This window comes from Mizuhopecten yessoensis, unplaced genomic scaffold (genome assembly GCF_002113885.1).
Source record: "Mizuhopecten yessoensis strain PY_sf001 unplaced genomic scaffold, ASM211388v2 scaffold7065, whole genome shotgun sequence".
Taxonomy (NCBI): domain Eukaryota; kingdom Metazoa; phylum Mollusca; class Bivalvia; order Pectinida; family Pectinidae; genus Mizuhopecten; species Mizuhopecten yessoensis.
Window position 1 is genome coordinate 369,111 of NW_018406863.1, and position 10,484 is coordinate 379,594.

The window sequence follows — 10,484 nt, forward strand, 5'->3', positions numbered from 1 at the left end:
CCACCCCCCACCCCCCACCCCCCCTAGGGGCAGAGGGATTGGGCTTTGTTTGAAGTTTGTTCTCGCTCTATCTCAAGTGCTGGATGGATCTTTCTGAAATTTCATATGTACTTACAGCACCTACCATGGAGTGCTATATCTTTACTTCATACCAATTATTTTAAACATATTCAGGTGAGCGATACAGGCCCTCTGGGCCTCTTGTTATAGCATGTCAGCTAACCACTCTTTGAATGATGCAGATCTTATTTCAATGTACGAAAGTATATAACACTATATGGCATTCGACGGGCGTATATTTTTCCGCCCCGCGGTACTCTTGTTAAACAATTGTTTGCTCCCTTAGAAACTTTTTAATTAGCAGTAATATTTAAGACTTGAAATTGATTCTTTCTTGTTTTGTTTATCATTCAAATGAGTAATCAGTAATTATTTTGGAAGCATTTATCAATATCAGGGAAAAGTAACAAATTGTAAAAACATCAACATTTACGAGACAACATGATCTTTTGAGTAATCTGACAAAAATGCACACATAGTTTGCACCATACAAGTAGGACTACCTAACCTTGACCTAAGCCAGCTCTTAACAAATCGGTTGATGTTGGTTCAGGGTTCATGTTTTGTAATCGTTGAGCTTCAATATTTTTTGAGGGCCTAAAATGATTAGGTTGAGTAAAAGGTCATCTAACTTGACCCCTGATGCATCGTCTTCAGTTCTTACTAACAGGAGAATCATAGTACATTAGGATCTAGTGTGTATCACGTTGAGGAAGACTGTTACGATGTAGGTGGTGGAGGATGTCCATATATCTTCCTTATGAACACTTTTCTGCTACACTTTCATGGGTTTGATGCTACATGTGCTATATACAAACTATCTTTATGTGCTACTCATATCTTTTCTTACATTGTGCAACGACCATCCTCGATATCCAGGGGTTATGCTCACTTTCGCTCTCTATACCCCTGGAATATGTCATAGCAAAATTGAAGGCTCAGTGTGCGCCACCTTGTTGATGAGACAAGAAGACTAGTTCTATCCTTTGATGTACATCAAAAGAATCTCTCTGTCACGTAACAGTAAAAATCGACAGGCTTTCAATTTGGGTATCACACCTCTGTAATCCTCAAAGGACAGCTATCTCCTAGCGATTAGTCAGGTTTTTTTTTTACCTGAGACCAATCAAACAGCTATCTTCGTGCCTTCAATTTTGCTATGACATATTCCAGGGGTGCAGAGAGCGAAAGTGGGCGTAACCCTGGATATCGAGGATGTGCAACGAGAGACCTTGCTTTTTCTTTAAATGAATAATTTTCATTCACTATGAAAGAGCAAATTTAAAGTATTACAGTTTAAATGTAAAATGTTATGAAATAAGATAATATATTAAAGAATAACCAAGCATGATGTATGTCCGATATTCTGACCTCCATTAGTTGCAGAGTCCTGATGATTTTTTTTTATATTTCAGGCGATGGGAATGACCCAAGAATCCTAGTGTACAGAAGGTGATACAACAATTATACAGGAACGTAGCAATGATGTGATTGACTCTTTCATTAATTTTATTCTGATTTATCCTGTGCAAAAGTTTCGTATGGCTAAGGACAACAGCTAGAGATGTACCTGTTCCGGATTTGTTTTATTGTGTGACAGGTAGACTTGTGACTCGTTTTGAAAATAGCTGACATATGACCGTTAATATAAATACCATTAAAGTTATCCAGATACATTATCTGTGGTTTGCCTTTTTTTTTCTTCTCAAAGTGGCAGAGCATGTACATGGTATTTGCACAATTTGCCTTTAATGTAGCAGGGTACTGAAGGAGGAATAATACAGACCTACTGGTCTTAAAGGAGATAACCCAAAGATGGCCACTCCACATGTGGAAGAAAGTCTTGTAAACAATAGTTTAAAACGTTGGTGAAAGAGCACATGGTTGATCACAACATTCGCTCATCTTTCCACTCAAAAAGAATAAACTGAAGTAACCTGTAGAATTGAAGTTAAGAAAACGGCTTTAAAAGGTTCTCCTTCAGAATATGAAAATAACTTTTGGCATTCAGATAAGCATTGCATGCCAGAAAAAAATGACTAATATTGAAGATTATTTCAAGTATGAAAACAACAAAACCTTGGATGCCTCAATAGTGGATGGTGAGCTTCAGTTCGAAAAACTTTCATCACCAGATATCATAAAACGTTTAAAAGTCACAGTATTTCCCAGAGGTGATCGACCAAATAAAGCAACTGTACTAGATGGAGCGCTGTTTTAGGAGCCAAAAATGTGACAATGGCGCTAAAAGCTACAATTGTTACACTAGGATTGTAAACGAATAAAGTTGCATAACAGATTATATGTGTAATACAGTTTTATTTGACACGCATATTAGAACGAAAGAAGAAAATGTCTAGCTCGTCATAAAAATAAGACATTTCGATTTATGAGACATGTTATTTGAATATTTATAAGTGGTTTGAATACTAAATTGGTATAAGTAAAACTTACCATATGATTTATTTATCCTATTGATGATAAAATAACTCGTGATGTTATGATATCACATAAACTAACTGTAACAAGAAATTAATCCACTTAAAAATACAAAAACTTTTTTTTCTGCCGTTATGATGACCTACATACATCATGAACCGTCCAGCGTCGTAACATTCCAACAAGCGTAAACTGTCGACATGATTTCCTATTTTGCTGGAAGGAACCCTGAGATGATTCAGACCAAATGTAATTTTTTAGTCGGTCCAAAATCACGATAGCTGACACGGCGGCCAACTTCAAAAACACACTCTACAGCTTGCTGCGTCCGTCGTCCGTCTGTCAACTTTTTCCTTTGAACGACTTCTGAAGAAGAACTTGATGACCTAGGCCATGGCTATTGATACATGTGTTTCACGATAAAGACTCAACAAAATGCTTATTTCGCATTATTTTTTATGAATTTAAAACAAACAAGAGATCCCAGAGGGATCTTGGCGCCCACCTTTGTACCATCTTCATTAGTTCTTTGTCAGTTCGATCTTTTCTCTTCTTTCCTCTGATCTGTTTGATCGAGTCATGTTAACAGTAAATGCACATTGAGGTAACTTTTGATCTAAACATAATACTGATGTGTATGAAAGCCAACCTTCAAAGTGAGTTTGTCATTTCACATATTTACTAGTACAGTACTTAATGTGAAAGAATCGATCATTGCAGAAAGATCTGTTTAGTTCTTCTTTAATCCATTTTGTTTTTATGATCAGTCTTAAAATATAACATGTACAACGAGAGACCAAGGGGAACCTACATACAAAATTTAAGAAAGATCCCTCTATTTCTTCTTGAGAAATAGCGGTAACAAACCTACACTATCAAAATCCAAGATTGCTGCCTGTCGGCCATGTTGTTTATCCGATCAGTCTCAAAAGTTGCCCTGCATAGCTTAGGACCAAGGGGAACCTACATATAAAGTTTGGGAAAGATCCCACTGGTACTTCTTGAGAAATAGCGATAACAAACTTTCACTATCAAAATCCAAGATGGCTGCCTGTCGGCCATGTTGTTTATCCGATCAGACTCAAAAGTTGCCCTGCACAGCTTAGGACCAAGGGGAACCTACATATAAAATTTGAGAAAGATCCCTCTGGTACTTCTTGAGAAATAGCGATAACAAACTTTCACTATCAAAATCCAAGATGGCTGCCTGTCGGCCATGTTGTTTATCCGATCAGTCTCAAAAGTTGCCCTGCACAGCTTAGGACCAAAGGGAACCTACATATAAATTTTGAGAAAGATCCCTCTGGTATTTCTTGAGAAATAGCGATAACAAGAATTGTTTAAGGACGGACCACGGACCACGGACGCAGGGTGATTTGAATAGCCCACCATCAGATGATGGTGGGCTAAAAATATGCTGTATGTAACACAAAATCGTACAATCAAGTTTTTGAAAGGATTTAATTTCCATTACTACTGCCTGCATCATGCCGTTACATGCTTTCTTACAAAATACACATCTTGATTTTGTTTTTTCTGCACATATGAATGGCAAAAATGATATATATAATTTTTGAATAGCATTTCTCACATGTGTATTGCGATCCTTATATTCAATTTGTGATACAGTCTTCCTGCATTTCAAACAAATGAGACTGTCCTCAACGATGAATTTTCCCGTATTTTCGGTAATGTACTGTACACGTGAACAATAAGTTGTTGACATGATTGCATAGAAGATAAATCAATAGGTATATTATTAAAATCAAATAAAATGTTCCATTGATTTGAAAAATATTGTATAACTTATTTAAGGAAAAAGATCACATGCCTAAGTATTAAAAAAAGGACCTAAACGTGGATTCGAACACGTGCTGTTCATTTGGTCTGGTCACAAGTCAACTGCGTTACACATTCGGCTACATCGGACATAGACAAGAATGGGAATACAAACTGATTTAACCCAAGAAACACCTGTCGCAGTTTAAGACACTCGCTCACCGCTGTTTTTCATTATTTTGAGCACTTTCTCAAAGGAGGACCATTTTCCCGGAATACGATTTGTTTTTGTATATTACATCACGGAATAAAAAAGTTTATTCAAAAGTCGGTCCTCGGATGGGAAAGTGTTGAAAGAATTTGTTTAAGTCTAGGAAACCCCATCACTTTCATAGATATAGTGAATATGGCTATATTTGCAGTATCATATTAACAATACCTAATATCTCAGCAATTCAAAAATTCATATGTTATTGGTTTTATATCTATTCTATGCATTTTCGCTACTAGATGTTATTTATTCATTAATGTTTTTTTCCGTTTTCATAAATGCCGACCTAGGAAATATGGGCAGATTTCCGCCATAGCTCTTTGGACTGAAGTTACCTATATGCCAGTTTCATGTAACAAAAGAAACAGGTGACCGATACAGGCCCTCTGAGCCTCCTGTTTTTATTTGAAATTTGAAATGGAGACTATAACAACACGTTTTTAAAGGCTCCCTGGAACCATATACTGCTATTTTTCTGGTCAGTCAAAAGTCCAAGATGGTCAACATGGTGGCATTCTTTAAAACAAAATCATAATGGCGGAAACGTCAGCGAGCTGGAAATTTCCTGTGCATAACCCTTCTGTTACCTATTCACATTTCAAACTTCTCAAATTCTGCATCAGGAACTCACCAGACGTACTACAAATTAGGTATCAGGGTGATATTGCTCAAATTTTCTTTCAATTCGGTGCGAAATCCAAGATGGCTGACATGGTGGCTATAATCAAGTTTTTCAATATTTTTTTCGGGTTCTGTCTGTCCGTATTAGAGTAAACGTGGTAGGGTTGATTTGGTGCGATAGCCCAACGGAGAGTTGCTGTTTCTGGGTAGTATGCGGCTATGTAGTTCTGTATAAACAATATAAATTCCACCTCGGGGATTTATCTCTGAGACTTACCAAAAAGGTCTCTCAATGATGCTATCCAAATGTTACTTTTCAGGTGGGCCCGAAATCTTAGCTGACAATATATAAAAATGTCTCGAATAAACGACCTTGAGGTGAAACAAGTTAAAAATTACATTAATTATGAACCAAATGGTCTATGATAAATGAGTTTGTTTTGTAGACCAGCAATGCTTATCTCTTTTACTGTGTTTTGTGCTTATTAAGTCAGCTTTTGAACAAATTAGATTTCCAACATTTTGTCCTCTAGCATCTGCGATGAGTCATAGAAGAACGAAATATCTTTATGGTGCAGTGTATTTTTGGAATGGTGCTACCACACGCCTCCTTGTAATTGAAAACACCTAGATCAATGGCTGCCAGATGAACTGGCAAGACGAAGAGCTACTTGCCAAGGAGGAGGCCTGTTTTTAATGTTGACGTCAGATCAGCAACCTAAACAGAAACCTAATAGCTTAAGCTGCCAACTCCATAGAGCAGAGCACACTGCTTTCTTAGATCTTTCTGATCACCTGACAACGCGTCGAAAATTAAAAGTTTGGTGACTTCAAATTCAAAGATAGTAATCTTCGGCTCTGAATGGTTATTCCAAATTTATCCCCACCATACCAGTAGATATGGCGATTAACTACTTTTTAAACTAGTATCGGTGGATTTATGCCTTGTATCTTTGTTCATTTACAAATCAACACTGACTTTAGATTAGCGGAGCCATTGATCCCAAGGCAAAGCATGTAAACAGGTATATTTACTTTGTGGATGGCCATCCGTGCGATGCAAGCAACTGGAACATTTTCTGAAATGGATATAGCAACTATCGTTAGTCTAAAATCACAAATAGGAATAATGAAATCATGTTTAATGCTTTTCTCAGTCAAAGGCAAAACATTATTCAAAAGGTGAGTCTTCCCCAAGCAATATTTTAATCTTATTGTCAAACAGTTTATAAACAATTTCAAGTTTGCATATATCCATTTTTTCATCAAAGTAGACCTACCCACTGCGGAATGTAATAAGTTCAATGACTTCATTAGCTGGATAGTTATTAGTTAACAATCTTTTTGTTTATAAATGAAGGAAATGGTTATGTTTGGTGAACAGTCGTCTTACAAATATGCTTGAATATTTTCCCCCATATAATTGACAACGCAAAGTGTTATTTATTTGCATCTAGAAAATATTTTGAGTCAGAGGAATCGCCGAACCCTAATGACTGACTGCTTGTCCTTTAAGGGCTTGGGAACTTGTTAATTTGCAACATTCCTCATTATACTGCGAAGTCTGCGTTTTGGTGAAGAGTAACGAATGTCTATTTACCCAATATAGTCTACTGATTACCCAACTTAGTCTATTGATTACTTTACTCTTGCTAGGCCTGTTGCTTTACTAGTCTGTGTTTGCACACTTTTTACGTAAGGTCACGTCATTGTTGTCGATTAATGAAGGTAAGTGCTATGTCTCGTGAAATTATTTATGAAAATCATATAAAATACACACTGTCTTTGATCCGCTATAGGCATTCAAACATGCGCCTGCCAAACTGTGGTCACAACGTCGAGGCCTCGATACGCTTGAACTGTATGTCATTACACTTGTCTTTCAATGCTTCTATACAAACATTTTCAATCGCAAAGGACAAAATAAAAACAGATCATGTTTATGCAAATACAATCAAACTTAGCTCATGCATCATTTTGTTTATCACATGGTCGTCGTGACTGTCGCACTATAAAACACTTACCTTTTGCATAAGTATTATAGTTTTTGCCTTCAATTTTCATCCATTATACACTACGATATGACCATGAACTAGGACAAAACTTATTACAATAGGAATACCATTGTTCTACGTAATAGGTCAGTAGGACGATCATACGACACACATTTTTGATAGGAGGTGAGTGCTGCGGTAACCAACATTCCGGGGGAATATTTCAGACATACCTGGTTTTGGTTAGCTCAAATATATAGCTGGTTTTGGTAAGCTCAAATATATACCTGGTTTTGGTAAGCTCAAATATATACCTAATTTTAGTATACTCAATCCTAAACCTACTTTTTGTTAACTCAAATTTATAAGATTTAGCGTACTCAAACCAAAACCTTGATTTTGTGTACAAACCTATAGACCATTTAAGGAAGTACTCCTCCAAGAAGTTAAAAATTCCTTCATAAAAACTTTTTATTTTAAGCATTTTTGGAAAAAGGAGTTTATGGCTTAATCAAAATGCCCGTGTTTGTACTATGCTCGTCCACAGGGTGCTTCTGTTCTCGCCATGTCATTTGTGTGTGTTATTTTACTCCTTTTGTATGATAAACTTCAGGTAAAATAAATATGTTATGAAATATCAATATTTTATAATTTTCCGTTGCATATTATTTTCACAATATTTAACAATAAACACTTGCACAGCGAACAAATAAACACTCTTTAGCTAAAATGGCGATACCATGACCCTATTAAAAATAAATGTTATGTCAAAAAGCTGCTAAATTGGTACCTCAAACAGCAGAGTCGTCTTTTTTACACATTTTTTTCATTTGCATGTTTGCATGTTATTGATAATAATTTGTTAAGGATGTACTCTTTTGAGGTTTCAGTCACGTACAAGTCTCGTTTTGATCTGGTGTAACGGGTTTTTGTAATATTTAACAAATTATGATAGGTTTAATAGCAAACACACATCTGAAAAACATGTCAAAAAACTAGATGTCTGTTGTGTGTAGAACCTTTTTTACAAGAATTTGAAAACAATGACCAATTTTGGCGGCCATTTTGAAAAAGTGTATTAATGTGAATTTCTGGCGCTTTACAAAGGGCAAAATTTCACCCTTTTTTACACTAGATTGATCACTTAAATTGTCATTGTGTCACCATTTTTAAATGTAGCAGGTTCAATTTTGCTGTACAACTTTATAATGTTCAATATGATTAAAATAATATGCAAAAAAGAGGAAAGTTATATATTATTGGATTTTTTTTTACATATTAGGGTAACTGAAGCACTTTTGATTTTTTGACCCCGAAAAAGGTGAAAAATAACACAAATAATAATGGGACAAATAAAGAAGCACACCGACCCCCCATTTTTGGTGCTATTTAGAAAGAGAAACACATTTTCTTTTGATTCATTGAATAATAAAAAAAGTTTAATACAGGATTTTTTTTATATCAAGCGTTTAATCTGCAAAAAATGGTGAAAAAAAATGCATTTTTTCATTAAAAAAGGGGGTAGGGGTAACTAAACCCGCATTTCTGAGTAAAATGAATAAAATTAAGAAATTTTACTTCCATAATTTAAAAGAAAATAATATTTTTATCAATTCTACAAACATTCATACTTATCTGATAACACACTTGGAAGAAATTGTATGAATTTGTTCTGCAAATGGTCAAAACCCGAAAATTCACCTAAAATCACCTATTGTGTTAAATTGGTATCTTTGACCGATCATAGCACAAAAACGAACACACGGACATATATATGTTTTTGCATTTTCTACTATGCCATTATCTCCTTTTTCCAAAAATCAATATAAGAAAAAAAGGTTAATACAGGAAATGTTTGACTTCTCAGAGGTGTTCATCCTTAAATATTATACAAACCTATTATCTAATTTAAAACGAGATTTGAACGTTATCTTAATCAAAGTAGAAAACATCCTTATGTGTTCTGAAGCATTTACTTAGTTTCCGTTTTACTCAAACCGGAACCTAGTTATCAGACCAATACCTAGTTTAATTGAACTCGGACAAAAACATAGTTGTAGTGAACTCAGACCAATAGTTAGTTTTAGTGAACTCAGGCCAATGCCTAGTTTTAGTGAACTCAAACCAATACCTAGTTTTAAAGCCTAATTCAATTGTTCTGAAACATATACTTAGTTTTCGTGTACTTAAACATTTACCTAGTTTAGGTGTTATCAGACCTAATGTTTCTGTACTCAAACCTATAACTAGTTTAAGTTTACTCCAACCTATACCAATTTAAATGATCAAAAACATACCTAGTCTCGTGTACTAGTTTTAGTGTTCTTAAAATAATTGACCAAATTTATTGCCATAGAAAACATAACAAGGCTAGTTCACTTAAACTTATATATTTAACTTATAGTGCTCATTAAAACAGAAACGTGGGCAACATTAATATATACGCCTGGTCATGCCTATACGATGTTGAAACCAATAAGAGGATACACCTAACATCACGTGAATATCATAAAGTAAAAGTTGACAAATGTGTTAATTATGATTGAATCACGAGGCAATTCGTTTCCATATGAAGGTTCTACATACCGTGAACCCGACGTGTGGCCGATATAAGTAGTCTGTTTCCTGTAAACACTCACACCTAGTACCAGCACGGTGACGAGGAGTGAAGATGTGGCATCCACTACTGTCAGTATGTGTCCTCACATGTCTGTGGAGACTTAGCTCCACATTGATGGTAGGCTATCAGGAACGTTCAGGTTTGTAACTCATATGACTGTTACCTGTTAAAAAACACGGTAGAAAAAATATCAGTTATGATAGCAATTACTGCAAGATATTTATACACTCTTAATTAATTTTACACAAGCAGTACATATCAGGTTTCTTACTCACGACACTTTTACTTTAAGAAAGTATATAAAGAATATATAAAAATTGAAAGACAGTGATGTGTACAGTAAATATAGGATATCCATACAAAGCGATGATAGCTGGATATTTGTCCTTTTTGGCAACACTAGAAACGGAGAGGGTTAAAAATGTAGTCATTTCAAATAATTTCTACTACGAAAGGACATTCAAAATTAATATTTCTTACTATTAATTAATGCCGTAAACGTGGTTATTTTTGTTTTGGGTTATTTTCGATTTTCAGACACATTACATTTTACTTGGGGGATATTTTGGCGGTCATTTTTTATGAAAACAATTCTTATGGCATTAATGTGGCAATACACACCGAACAGGAGTGATCTACCGAATAACTTCCATTGTCAGGTAACGTAGCTGACTCATGACTAACACTACCGCACCCCCCC

General features: G+C 35.3%; 2 protein-coding genes across 5 annotated transcripts in view; both read left to right on the forward strand.

The window, feature by feature from the left end:
- LOC110453033 (succinate--CoA ligase [ADP/GDP-forming] subunit alpha, mitochondrial-like) overlaps positions 1-1,739 on the forward strand; it is a 21,453-nt gene extending 19,714 nt beyond the window's left edge. For all 4 annotated transcript variants that reach the window (XM_021501851.1, XM_021501852.1, XM_021501850.1 and 1 more), the window contains one exon: positions 1,476-1,739. Coding sequence is in view for 1 of the 4 variants with exons in the window: in XM_021501849.1 (XP_021357524.1) it covers positions 1,476-1,502 (27 nt within the window). In the remaining 3 variants the exon portion in view is untranslated. The remainder of the gene's footprint in view (positions 1-1,475) is intronic.
- An 8,021-nt stretch (positions 1,740-9,760) lies between these two features.
- LOC110453038 overlaps positions 9,761-10,484 on the forward strand; it is a 19,295-nt gene continuing 18,571 nt past the window's right edge. The window contains exon 1 of the mRNA XM_021501856.1: positions 9,761-9,923. Coding sequence (XP_021357531.1) covers positions 9,836-9,923 — 88 coding nt within the window. The 5' untranslated portion in view covers positions 9,761-9,835. The remainder of the gene's footprint in view (positions 9,924-10,484) is intronic.